General features: G+C 47.2%; 1 protein-coding gene across 2 annotated transcripts; it reads right to left on the bottom strand.

The window, feature by feature from the left end:
* Positions 1-333: 333 nt before the first annotated feature.
* Positions 334-12,883, bottom strand: PIP4K2C (phosphatidylinositol-5-phosphate 4-kinase type 2 gamma). 2 transcript variants are annotated; one of them, XM_023210672.3, is made up of 11 exons: positions 12,588-12,883; positions 9,979-10,076; positions 8,853-8,949; positions 8,031-8,174; positions 4,531-4,677; positions 4,304-4,342; positions 3,318-3,431; positions 2,674-2,941; positions 2,404-2,507; positions 2,114-2,224; positions 341-1,828 (listed from the first exon to the last, which is right to left on the bottom strand). In XM_023210672.3, exons 1-10 carry the CDS (start codon positions 12,759-12,761, stop codon positions 2,144-2,146), a joined length of 1,266 nt encoding a protein of 421 aa, XP_023066440.1. In that variant the 5' UTR covers positions 12,762-12,883; the 3' UTR covers positions 341-1,828; positions 2,114-2,143. The 2 variants fall into 2 exon arrangements, with proteins under 2 accessions (XP_023066439.1, XP_023066440.1); XM_023210671.3 differs by having other exon boundaries at positions 334-2,224.
* Positions 12,884-13,506: the final 623 nt, after the last annotated feature.

Below are 13,506 nucleotides of genomic sequence, written 5' to 3'. Positions count from 1 at the left end.
GCTGGTGGGCTGAGAGGCCTACTCACCTTTACAAAGACGGAGTGTTAGCAAGCCCAGAACTCAGGAAAGAGGAAGGGTCCCATCACCCTACCCTTCCCTGGCCCTCACTACCGCTGACCTCCCACGAAGTTGAAGACTTAAGTTTTCCATTCCCGTGCACACCCTTCACAGCTTTTTTAAAAAAGTTCCCAGCCATCTGTCTAGAAACCCACATCCTTAGTTAGGGGCCCAACACCTTGAACACAAGAATTCTTCAGCTGGTCTCTGCACCCTTAAGCACAGAGAAGTGAAATTTAAAAAAAAAAAAAACAAAAAAACATTTCTGTACAGGAATTTGGATTGAATAATTTATTCCCTGTATTATGATAGTAATGGGAGCAAATACACAATTTTTTATTAATAAAACAAAAAAAGATGAAAAACAGAAGCAACAAATGAAGACATCCATACTGCCCATAATACATCAGCCATGCAATCAGAAAACTCATTTCTAAAGAACAACGGTTGCTGGTGTCAGAGTTTTATTGCATTCATCGGGGGAAAGGGAGATGGTTGGAATGAAAAAGATCCATCAGTCTTCTGACAGGAAGATGTTATAAGGGGGCTCCAACCCCTAATGGGTACTCCTTTTGTTACCACCTTTGGAGCAGAAGATGAAGGGGAGAGCGAGCTTCTCCCTATGGCCTCATGGCTTCTTGTGAGACACATCAGTCCAGCCAGATACAGAGCAAAGCAGCTTTGCATCACCACAGGCCAGCTGCTGGTGCCCACCCTTATGTTTAAAAAAAAAAAAAAGTGGAAGCCTCAAGAGGTATGGAGGATACCAAGAAGAATGGGTGCCTTGGCCCCAGAGGCATTGTAGGGAGGGGAAGACAATATATCTCATCAGGGTTCTCAACATTATGAGAATATCACACATCAACTCAACTATCTTTGGAGGGGCTGAGTGATTGAGTTACGGCTCTGACTCCTCTCTGGGGGTGGAGAGTGAAGATGACAAAGAAGGCCATCTGTCCCCTAGGAGACACAGTTGCAGTATAAGGACAGAAGAGAACAGAAAAACAAATCCAACCAGAAAAAGGGGTGGGAGAAGGAAGTGTGCTAGGCACACACATCCAGGGAGTAGGGGAAGTTCCCACACTTGAGGCCTCCATCCTCTTGAAATGACCAGAACTGATCCAAGTAGAGATATTTCTTTCTTCTGGAAATAAACCTTGGGGATGGCTAGGCAGGATGAAAGGAAATTTAACATGGAGAATGAATCTTACACCCTGGCCCATCATCCCAGCCTCCAAAACTGGCCACACACCCACTGAAGGGTTCCAGTCCCAGGAGAGGTGTGAGGTTCTGGTGAAGAGCAGCAATAGCCAAACACCTTCCCCCAGGCTTGAATGATTTTGGCCATCTCTGGGCTCCTGTGCCCAGACGTAGAGATGAGTGGAGATAGAATTGAGGTGAGGGAAGAGATTACTCAATCTTTGACAGAGACCCAATCCAATTCTCTGCATAATCGTAAGAGTTCTCTTAGGTCCCACCTCTGTGAGGTGCCAGGCTGCTGACCCACTCTTTACCCCACCTGGGTAGGACTGGCCATATTCCATCGTGTGTGTGCATGCCTGCACCCACATCTGTAGTATCCTGACTGTCATCCATCCTAGGGCCCACCAGGAGGGAAGCATGCCATAGTGAATTCTATAAAGTCATCAGCAAAATTCAGACACTTTTAGTTCATCCCACACAGCAACGTGCATCCAGAGTAGTTGCTTGAGCCAGGTCCATCTGTCCAGTCAGGTCCTGAAGATGACAAACAACCCCTTTCCCCTAGCTCCTATATCATAGAAACAACAGGAGATATTACAAAGATCAAGGCACTTGGGAGAGAGTCAACAATAACATTCTAATACTACAAGCAGACTTCTTATGGGGAGGGAGAGAGAAGAAAAATGGGCAAAGGGGAAAAAGAACAATGTATTTCTGAGGGTCAGAAAGAGCCTACTCAACAGGATGGAGTTATCTGGATGGAAGGAGCCTGCAGCCTGAATTTAGCAAAGGAAGAAGAGAAGTGGTGGCTAGAATATCCACAATTCCCCCAAGCGTCTCAGAACCCCACCACCTTGAACATCAGAGAGAATCAGGCAGTCTCTTAGGCAAAGATGTTGGTAATAAAATCCAGGAATCGCTTAGCATACTGCTCCGGATGGACAGTAGAGATCTCTGCCCCAGCCTGTGAGAAGAGATATGGAACAATGTGTCAGGCCACCCTAGCACCTGTCCCCATCACCCCCACCCAATCTACCCCAGACAACTTCCATTCTTTTGCCACCCCATTGCTCTGGCACAAGAGGCTCTCTCTTCCCAAAGAACAGTCAAGACAGGAAAGGAAAGGCTTTTGGGAGCTCTCACCCCATGCTTGACAGTTTTGGCTGCATGAGCTGCTTTCTTCTTGGCATCATACTGTGTAAGGATATCAATGAGGCCCATGAAATAGACCTCCTTCTGGGGGGCTCCTGGGAGAGAGACCAACAATTCAGAGCAGGTTTAGTTCCAATTCCCTTTCTCCAGGAACCAGTCAGTTTTGTTCTGAAAAGCTCATCAGGCTCTCCCCTACCACTCTGGTCTCTGTCCTTCAGGAACAATCCCCTCTCCACCCTTAAATTGTCCCGGTTCTCTCACCTTCAGCACTCCGGATGGCGTAGACATCAATGAAGGACTCAAACTCTCCTGGGCCCAGGGGCCGATGGGAATGGATGTAGCCTCCGATACCCTCTGGGGAGGTGCCATAGGAGCCCACCAGAGCAGGAGGTCCAGTCAGGCTGCAGTCCCCATCCACCTCTGACTCATCCTCCCGCACGGGCCCTTCCTCCTCTGGTTCAGAGCCCCGAATGATGTCGTGGATGCCCAGCAGGAGGCTGTAGTCCATGATCTTCAGCTGCACTAGAAACTGAGACCCACTGACAAATCAGACACCTCTCTCTCACTCTTCACTGCTAGGTATCACCCCTGTACCTGTACCTTTGAATTTCTGGGGCCCTCCTGGGGAAAGGAAGTGTAAAAATTAAGGTTGCAGGGCATACCACTGCCCTTTAGTGCCTACATGTCCTGGTATCTAAGATCATCCTTTTAGCTTATTCCAGCCACCCCTTCCATGGGTCAACTCCAGGGGTTTTTCATGTCTCATACTAAACCCCCATACATACAGAGGACCTGAAGAATAAAGGGAAGGGGTGGAGCTCCCTCATACTGTGAATGAAAGAGACAACTACCCTCTAGGGAGCAAAAAAAGGAAAAGCCATTTCCCAGAGCCCCCCAGTCATCACCTCCACATCTCTCTTTAGCTTCTCCAGAAATATTTTCTTCTCTTCTTCACCAATATATACTTTCTGGTTCTTGTTGAGAAAGTCCATATCCTTAAGGGTGGGCAATTCTTTAACCTAAGAATAGGTAAAGGGACATCTTGGGAGCATATCCCTTTCCCAAGGTCTCAAAATCCCACCTTCTGTGTCTAGGGCTCTATGCTAGCTCAGTTAGATCTCATCTAACTCCACACTGTGATGCTTCCCTGGTTTGTTCTCACCTCCAGTGACTTCCACAGACTCAGTCACTACAGCTGTATCCCAAATCACATCCCACTACTCTCTGCTTATGGTTTTCAGTCAAGACCCTCCAGGCTGACTTTTTTTTTTTTTTTGAGATAGGCTCTCGATCACTCTGTTGCCCAGGCTGGAATGATAGTGGTGTGATCTCAGCTCACTGTAGCCTCAACCTCCTGGACTCAAGTGATTCTCCCACCTCAGCCTCCCGAGTAGCTGGGACTACAGGCACATGCCACCACGCCCAGCTAATTTTTTTGTTTTTTGTAGAGATTACGTTGCCCAGGCTGGTCTGGAACTCCTGGGCTCAAGCAGTCCTCCTGTCTTGGCCTTCTAAAGTGCTGGGATTACATGCATGAGCCACCTGCCCAGCCTGTGTCTTCTTAAGCAAAATAGCTGCTTGAATAAAATAACCCAGAATGGGAAGTGGAAGTTAAACATTTTGCTCTTTAAGTCTGGCATCCTCACCTATCCCCAAGCCTTCCATATGGAATAATCCATGCCAGTGTTAAAGCAGCTGCTCCCACTGCCCCTTCCAAACAATCCCTGGATCAACAGAAGTTTACCCCCCCTCTTCTTTTAAGTGGTTTAAGATAATAAATAGCTAGTAATCCCTATTCCTATATAAAGTGGCCTCTGCATCCTAAGAAGTTCCCCTCATCTGCCCTCCCTCATCCCTCATCCCTCATCCTAGCACAAAAAATTACTATCACCTTTTCCTTATCGCTGGCTTCCCGGGACACTAGGGAACCCTGCAGAGAGACCCAAAGACCAAGTCAGTAGAAGTGGCTAAAAGAACAGTCAGAACCCAGCCCCTAAGATGAGTACTCAAACCCAGCCTTCTTTCCCTTAAAAGGAATCATCCAAAGACCTCCCAGGGTCTTCCCCATTCTCAGGCTATCAGGAGCCTCCCTCTAAGTCCGAGATATCCTCTTCTTACCTTTAGGTCATACTTCCTGTGCACAGGAAGACGGTGGCTAAACATATTGCGCATCACAAGCATGTAGCTGTCTTCATTGTCCACACTGACTCGGTACATCCCCAGGAACTGGGGCAGAAGCGTGTTACCATGGCACTTCACAATGTACTATAGTGAAAGAGGGGGAAGGAATGGGGAGAGACTGAGTAGTAGATACACAAACAGCCCAGGGAAATTCAAACACTGCCATTCCAGGGTGGAGCAGAAGACTTCAAGTAGAGAGGTTACAAAGTCAAAAGTGGTAGAAGCTTCCCCAAAATGCTCCAGGTTGTCCATGCCATTTCTGAATCCCCCTTTCCTCTGATTCTTTCCATTTTACCTCTCTTAATTTTAAAGTGTTATCTCTCGATTCACCTTTATCATTCTTTGAGATGAGGGAGGTTAAGTGTTGTTATCCTTATTTTAGACCCTCTCTATATGCAAGTGGCACAGAACCAGGATTAAAACTTACATCTTATCAATTAAATCATTTTATCTAGAGCAGTGTTTCTTCATAGGCTAGATTCCCATAGTTTAAAATGTCTGTATCGGGTTGGGCTGTACTGTGTCATTCTGTCACTGTAATATAAACACAGATTTTTACACCTAAAAAAAAAAAAAAAGTCTGCGTGATGGCCTACAATTTGGATTCTTTTTTTTTTTTTTTGGAGATGGAGTCTCACTCTGTTGCCCAGGCTGGACTGCAGTGGCGCAATCTCGACTCACTGCAAGCTCCGCCTTCCAGGTTCAAGCAATTCTCCTGCCACAGCCTCCCGAGTAGCTGGGAGTACAGGTGCACGCTGCCATGCTCAGCTAATTTTTTGTATTTAGTAGAGGTGGGGTTTCACTGTGTTACCCAGGCTGGTCTCGAACTCCTGAACTCAGGCAATCTGCCCACTTCGGCCTCCCAAAGTGCTAGGATTACAGGCATGCGCCACTGCGCCTGGCCTACAATTTGGATTCTTTTTAAAAAATTATCCTATTAAGCCAGGCTCACACCTGTAATCCCAGCTACTTGGGAGGCTGAGGCAGGAGGATGGCTTGAGCCTAGGAGTTTGAGACCAGTCTGGGCAACATAGTGAGATCCTGTCTCTCGGAAAAAAAAAAAAAATTATTTCTTCAGTGCTTACCATCTCTCTTTCTGTGTGCTGCCTCTTTCTCTTCACAGCCAACCTTCTCAGAAAAGTAATCAGCAATAAATTCATTTCCTGTCTCTCATGCACACCTTGAATCACTGAAATCAGGTTTATACCTCATTTCTCCTCTGAAATCTCCCCCATATCCCTCAGTTGTCAAATCTAGTAAGTATTCTAGTCATTGCTGTATTTCAGCTTCATGGCACTTGATCCTATTGACCAGTCTCTTCTTAAAACTCTCTTCATCCTCAGCTCTTATTATACTACCTTCCTGATTTTCCCCTCCTCTCTGTCCTCGAATCCTTTATGGAATGTAGTACAGCATAAATAACTAAAAGTGTCAATCTACTCTTAGTTTCCTTTATGGGCTCATTTCTTCACTTTATCCTTTAGGTTCTGTCCTCAATTTTCTTTTCATTTCACTGCATACAACCTCCCTACGATAATCATATCTATAGTCATGGTTTTAATGATCACTTATTCACATATAATTCTCAAACCTATACTCCCAGCCTAATCCTTTTTCCTGAATTCTGTACCCATGCCCCAACCACTTACTGGACATCCTCATCTGGATGAATTGCAGAAACCTCAAATTCAGTATGTCCAAATCAGAACTTTCTTCCTCCAAAAACCTGTTCCTCTGTTTCTAATTTCTGGCGAATGGGCACCCAGTTATCCCTCACCAGGAACTTGGAGGCCCCTGTCTCTTAACTCTCAGTTCTCCCATAGGTCTTCCTTTCTATCCCCATCACCATCACTCCCCCAGGCCTTCACCGTTTCTACCCTGGACTATTAAAATTGCCTCCTAACTGGTATCCACCCTCCGAGTGTTACCTCCCACCAATCCATTCTCTAAAATGCTGTCACATTTGCTAAATATTTCTAAATAACAAATATATCACGCCCTTTGCAAAACCACCTTCAGGATAAAGCCCAAACTTCTTTGTGGCTTCTTCAAAATCTGGTTCCTGCCTATTTCCACAATATTATATCCCACCCAAATGGAATTTCTTGCAGTTTCCTAACGCCAAGTTCTCTCACGGCTCTGTACCTTACTAGTGCTGTTTCCCTTTGCCTAGAATGCTCTTCCACCCTGTCCAGTGGTTAATCTCTACTAGTCCTTCAAGGATCAACTCTTACAGTATGTCCTCTAAAAAACTCTCTTAGCCGGGCGCGGTGGCTCAAGCCTGTAATCCCAGCACTTTGGGAGGCTGAGACGGGCAGATCACGAGGTCAGGAAATCGAGACCATCCTGGCTAACAAGGTGAAACCCCGTCTCTACTAAAAATACAAAAAACTAGCCGGGCGAGGTGGCAGGCGCCTGTAGTCCCAGCTACTCAGGAGGCTGAGGCAGGAGAATGGCGTAAACCCGGAGGCGGAGCCTGCAGTAAGCTGAGATCCGGCCACTGCACTCCAGCCCGGGCGACAGAGCAAGACTCTGTCTTGCTCTGTCTCAAAAAAAAAAAAAAAAAAAAACAACTCTCTTTAGCCTCCCAAGTTCACTTCTTTCCCCAGGTGAGTTAGGATGCTCTTCTCTAGCTTCAGAACATTCTGTACAGACTTCTACTATTGTATATATCTTGCTGTGTGCTACTGAGTCACTGGTCACTGCCATTAGACCAAAGGATCTGTAAGGGCCACAAATGTTCCACTTACCTCCTTCTCCACTGCCTAACATAGGGCCTAATAAGAGATACTCAATATTCGTTGCATAAACCAACGACTCCTTTTGGACTCTGATGTATTCCCCTTGCTCACTGATTTTGGTGAAATTTTTCTTCAGTAGAGACATTCAAGAAGAGTTTTTACTGCCAAAACATTCCATAAACTCCACACTCCCAGTAAATCTTTTGTTTAATCTTTTTTCTTTTTCTTTCTTTTTTTTTTTTTAGACACAGTTTTGCTCTTGTTGCCCAGGCTGGAGTGCAAATGCATGATCTCGGCTCACCACAACCTCTGCCTCCCAGGTTCAAGCAATTGTCCTGCCTCAGCCTCCTGAGCAGCTGGGATTACAGGAATGAGTCACCGTGCCCAGCTAATTTTGTATTTTTAGTAGAGACAGGGTTTCTTCATGTTGGTCACACTGGTCTTGAACTCCCGACCTCAGGTGATCCTCCCGCCTCGGCCTCCCAAAGTGCTGGGACTACAGGTGTGAGCCACTGCGCCCGGCCTGTGAATCTTATCAGACAGAATAGCTTCCCTCATCCCATTTAGGGCTAGATACGATTATGGTTTCCCTCTTCCAATGAGTTTTCTCCCCAGTCAGCATCTACTACTGATAGCAGCTGAGCTATATGTGAGTAGGAAGGAAAGAGAAAGAATGGGGCTAGAGAGAGGCCTGACCTGGTGATAGTTGGAGAGGTTGCTATGCATGTCAGCAATGTCCTCACTGGATACTTCTTTGATGACCAGAGTCCGATCGTAGGAGATAAGGAAGCGACCATCACTGCCTTCACTTTCGCTGGGGGGGTTTCGGGTAAGGGACACCTGGGGACACAGAATGGGCCAGAGGCTCTTTTCCTCCCCCTTTATATGCAGAAACAAGTCATAAGAAAATGGTCAGCTGAAAGTGGATGAATCCCTGGGGTAGGAGATTCAGCACAGGTTCCTCATCAGGTGTTCATATGTGGACTGAAAGAAACTGAATGCAAAATTCTTTTTTTTTTTTTTTTTTTATTTTTTGACAAGGAGTCTCACTCTGTCACCCAGGCTGGAGTGTAGTGGTGCGATCTCAGCTCACTGCAATCTCCACCTCCCAAGTTCAGGCAATTCTCCTGCCTCAGCCTCCCAAGTAGCAGGGACTACAGATGTGCACCACCACACCCAGCTAATTTTCATATCTTTAGTAGAGATGGGGTTTTGCCATGTTGGCCAGGCTGGTCTCGAACTCCTGACCTCAGGTGATCTGCCCACCTCGGCCTCCCAAAGTGTTGGGATTACAGGCGTGAGCCACCGCGCCTGGCCAAAATTCTTAATGTATCTACATCTTTTCTCCCAAGGACAAGGTTTATAGTTTTCATTTAATTTTTGAAAATGCTGCAATCACAAAAAGGTAAAGAATCATATTTGCCAAGGCTTCTCATTTCTCCAAATATGGCTGTCCCAAATAGTACTCCTCAGTTGCTGGGGAGAAAGGGCTACCCTCACCCCTGAATGGACTCTCACCAAGTAATCTTGGTCATCAATGCCAAATCGATCACGGAGGTTCCTGAAGACCTGGGGACAATACTCCTTGAACTTGAAATGACTGGGCAGATTTTCTCTGAAATTCAGGTTTTCAAAGTAAGAAAACAAACAATATTACATTTACATACACTTGGTAGTTTATAGTGTACCTTCAGACATATTACCTCATTTGATTCTCATAAAACTCTGTGAGGTCCTTTATTTATTTTTTATTATTATTATTTTTTGAGACAGAGTCTCACTCTGTTGCCAGGTTGGAGTGCAGTGGTGCAATCTCGGCTCACCGCAACCTCCGTCCCCCGGGTTCAAGCAATTCTCCTGCCTCAGCCTCCCAAGTAGCTGGGACCACAGGCATGTGCCACCATGCCTGGCTAATTTTTTGTATTTTTAGTAGAGACAGGGTTTTGCCATGTTGGCCAGTCTGGTCTCGAACTCCTGACCTCAAGTGATCCACCTGCCTTGGCCTCCCAAAGTGCTAGGATTACAGGCATGAGCCACCACGCCTGGCTCTTGCGAGATTCCTATAAAAAATATATTATTTCCATTTTATAGAAGGGAAGACTGTCTCAGAGTGACTCAGTGATCCGCCTAAGTAACATGGTTGGTAAGTGGTATAGTAGAACCAGGATCTACTACCCATCCAAACTAGACCCATCCAAACCAGGATCTACTACCTTGAGATTTGCTTCCCAAATCTCAAGCAAGTCAGAGGCATTCCAAAGTCAGCAACAGACACCACTGTTTTGAATGGCATCTTCTTTTACTAGGAGGGCTTAGAGAACTCAAGTTTTTCTTTCAAGGAGTCCCTGTCAGAAGCTAATGGTTCTCATGGCATCTCCAAAGTCACAAGCAGAAAAAGAGAGAAAGAGCAGGTAATGGTATCTGCACATATTTACTCTATGGAATTGCCAGGCTAGAGGGCAGATAACACTGATTCATATAAGGATATAGGGAACACCAGAAATTATTCTCATGGTTTCCTTGCACAAAACTAATTTCTGCATTTGGGAAGGATGTTAAATTTTCAGCTCACTGAAACTTTTAAAATTACTTATTACTCCGTTCTGAGAAGGCTGACATGAGAATGGCAAGGATCATCACTTACCTGTGGAAAAGGTGATTGTTGACCTTGATCTTGGAGCTGGCCTTAAAGTCATCTGGCAGTAGCATCACTGGGAGAGGCACCTGGCTGAGCTCATTGATCTGATAAGCCAAAGCACGAATAGGGAAGACAGAGGGAAGGGTGTAGAGAGCTACCCATACACTGTGTCTGGGCAGCAGTCACGCAAAGGCCACTCAAACCTCATTCCTTTAAAAACACTGGCTATGCATATGCTTGACAGAAGTGAGAGAATGTGTCTAACCCTTCTGCTGCCCAAGAAGGACTACAGTAAGCAACTCTCACACACAGCCCCCAACACGCCCACCCTGTGGAACTTCATGCTCACAACAGTCATTTTATATTAGGCTAACCCTGTAAGGAACTCAGGACTATTTTTAAAGCTGTGAGAAATTCTAGAAAAAAAAAAAAACTCTGCAAACTCAAGGCAGCTACATGTTCCATTAGAAAAAGAAAAAAAGGCATTTTTAATATGCACAAGAGCGTTAATGGGATTCTGTGGGGCCAACCGCAGCAAAAAGGATAAATGTCCAGATCCTGCAAAAGGCATCTCTTTGCAAACAGGACCAGTCTTCGTAGACCACTCTGACCCATTTGTTTGCAGTAGGCCCCCACCTGTCTAGGTGTAAGGTAAAGGAAGAGCAGCTGATTTCAGAGCGAATGCAGGCAATCAGAGGCTATGAACTCATTAAGGCATATGTTCCCTAAAGCCAAACTAACCCATAGCCCAAAGGACACAAGCATCACATGCTCTCCTCGGCCCCCAGGATCTGCAGTCTGCTAATTCAGGGTACAAAGGGAGCTCTGGAAATCCTGAGCTGTGCTTTCTCCTTAGTGTTGCCACAGTACCTTTCACTTGCCTTTTTTACTGCATGACTCCAATCACTAGTTTATGTAAGTTCACCCATCCAGATTGCAAGCTCTTCAAGAGCAAGCGCTCATTCTAGTCGTCTGCATCTCTCAGGTGTCTAACTAGCACAATGTTTGGCACACAGTGATCCTGACATGTCTATTAACTGAATAAATGAATGCCTTACCTATTCTTACTAGATCATTCCACAGAGGCTATGAACTGCAGTCTAACCTAAATCACACACACTGCAGTGCAACCAACTCTGCCTGTTCTCAGTAGAAAAGGAGGACAGAACATATTCCTCCAGACAAAAAAAAAAAAAAAAGCCACTTGAGATTCTGAGCCTAAAATTCAGCTACAGCTCCTCCTGCCCCCTCCTCTCCACCTGCTAGGCAAGCTGAATCATCACTAAGACATATGTTCAAGGAATTTCTCCATTCCAAACACTTGAAGTAGATGTGTGTTGGCAGAGGGTGGGGTGCTGGGGCTAGAGTATATATACCTAGGGAAGCTGAGGTAGGTCTTACATGTAACTCCCCCAATCCTTAACAAGGGAAAACCCTCCCTGTTAAGCATCCCACAGGGAATAGATGAATCACCTGGAAGGTACATATGAGAGGCAGTCCTACCTCCATCAGCCTTCCCCATACCAAGTGCCTTCCACTGAATACTCACTAAGAGCTTACCACCCGGAGAGCCACAAATCCAAAAGGGATCAGACTGGCCACAAACAACATTCTTAATTTGTGGTTAAGAAAATCTTTACCACAAATTAAAAATGTGACAGAACGGATATTCTTCCTCACAACTTCCATCTCCACAGCCTAGCCAAGACCATAATCATTCAAGAACGTTGATTTCGAAAATATTCCGTGTCACATTAGAGATCACTGCATTTCTCCCACTCCAGACCCGATGGAAGATGGGTAATGGCTGTGCTTCTTTCAGCTGAGGTATCCTCAGGAAAGGGGATGGAGGTCTCCTTGGCCTCCTCCTAACTCCCAGAGCAGTTTCCTGCTTCAAAAGTTCACCACCATAGTGACCCCAGGAACAGAGCTCCTCAGCCTTCTCTTTGGTCAACAATCGCCACCACCTACACCAAACACGATCGCTCCAGCCAGCGATAAGGATGCAGTTAAGACCTAAGAGAGTGCAACTTCTAGCTCAGGGTGGGGTAGCTTCTCTGAAATGCTGTACCTCTAGAAGGGAAAGGAAGGGACAAGCAGGATTAGAAAGTCCAGGAAACCTGGAGCTTCACCGAGACAATGCCAAGATTCAAAAGCCAAGGACCGGGGCTGGGAAGCAAGGTGGAAAGCAAAGTGAAAGAACTTCATCCATCTACTCCCCTCGGCCTCTCACCCTCCACCTACACTCTCACCAACAACCACCGGAGAAAAAGCCACTCCCCCTAATGTCCTCCCCTCTTGCGCCTGGTCCTGGTCAGTCCCCGTAGCCTGGGGCTGAAGCTAGACATGGCAAGAAGGAGTCAAAGTACAGGGAGCTGGATTTCACGGGGGGAAGGTGGAACTAGAGTGGAGCAGTAAAGGACTGATGGGGAGAAGAAAGCCCACAGTCAGAAAACCTGCTGGGGGAACACCTGGAGGTGGGTGGGCAGGGACCAAGACAGCCCGGGGGAGGGGAGTGGCACTGCGTGGGGCTCCGGAGGCTGGAGCCTGGAACAGGCACGCCTCGGAGCCGAGGGGTTTGGACGGGACTGCGGGGGTCTAGGGCTGGTTCTCACCGAGTGGGCTACGCCCCACAGGAACACACCCATCAGGGGGTCGGCCGCCCGGAACACCTTCACCTTCTGCTGCACGAAATGCTTCTTCTTGGTTTTGGAGGCAAAGCCGAAACCTGGGCCGGGGCCTGCTGTCGCCGCCGGCACCGTGGCTGGTGGGACCGACGAGGACGCCATAGTCTCCCGCGCAACCGACCAAGTGGAAGCCCGAGCCGGCAGCAATCCAGGAGCCCGACCCCGGAAGCGGCGCTCACCTGCGCCGCTGTCACGTGACCGGAGGCCGGACAACGGACGCGCGAACAGGGAGGGGCGGGGCGGGGCGGGGCGACGCTGGCCCCGCCCCCGGCGCCTGCCTCCCCCAATGTCCGCGCAGTGTGTGGGCTCACCTGGCGCGCGGGATCCCTGTAAGCTGACGACGGAAGCGGCCCGCGAGGCCCCTCGACCTGTCAAGTAGGAGACCGTGGCGCGGCCTGGGTTGGCCTGATTGACTCCCAAGGCTTCTTTGCTGCAAAGTGGCCGCCTTCTGGCTTTGCCCAGTTTCTAATGAGTAACCTCGGACCTGATGCTAATGCGAAAGCATTCTTACCGAATGGGGGTTGGGAAGGGGAGGGTTTTGGAAACCCAAAATTCTTACCAGTGGTCTCAGGCGTCTTGAAATTCATTCATTCGTTTAACAAGTATTTATTGAGCACTTACTTGTACTAGGTCCTGGTCTAGAGGCTGGTTTTCCTTTTATTAAAGCAGAGGATAGGACAGTGACTGCTCTGAAGTAGCTGGGAGTCTAATGGCACTGGTTGGCCAGTGGAGATCAAGTTTGCAGTATGCGAGGTATGAGCTATCCTAGAGCTGTGTATGAAGCAAAGCCAATGATACAAAGAAAGGAGGTGTAGCTGGTCAGGGAAGGCTTCAAAGAGGATAGAGA

The sequence above is a fragment of the Piliocolobus tephrosceles genome, chromosome 10 (genome assembly GCF_002776525.5).
Source record: "Piliocolobus tephrosceles isolate RC106 chromosome 10, ASM277652v3, whole genome shotgun sequence".
NCBI lineage: Eukaryota > Metazoa > Chordata > Mammalia > Primates > Cercopithecidae > Piliocolobus > Piliocolobus tephrosceles.
Note: the sequence above shows the minus strand (reverse complement) of the source record. Positions and strands in the feature narration are given on the sequence as shown.

Coding starts and splice junctions, on each gene's coding strand:
- PIP4K2C (XM_023210671.3), bottom strand. CDS start 12,761: ATGGCGTCCTCGTCGGTCCCACCAGCCACGGTGCCGGCGGCGACAGCA. Junction 10,077..12,587: donor TGTGGGGCGTAGCCCACTCG/GTGAGAACCAGC, acceptor TTGGCTTATCAG/ATCAATGAGCTCAGCCAGGT. Junction 2,225..2,403: donor CCAAAACTGTCAAGCATGGG/GTGAGAGCTCCC, acceptor CTCTTCTCACAG/GCTGGGGCAGAGATCTCTAC.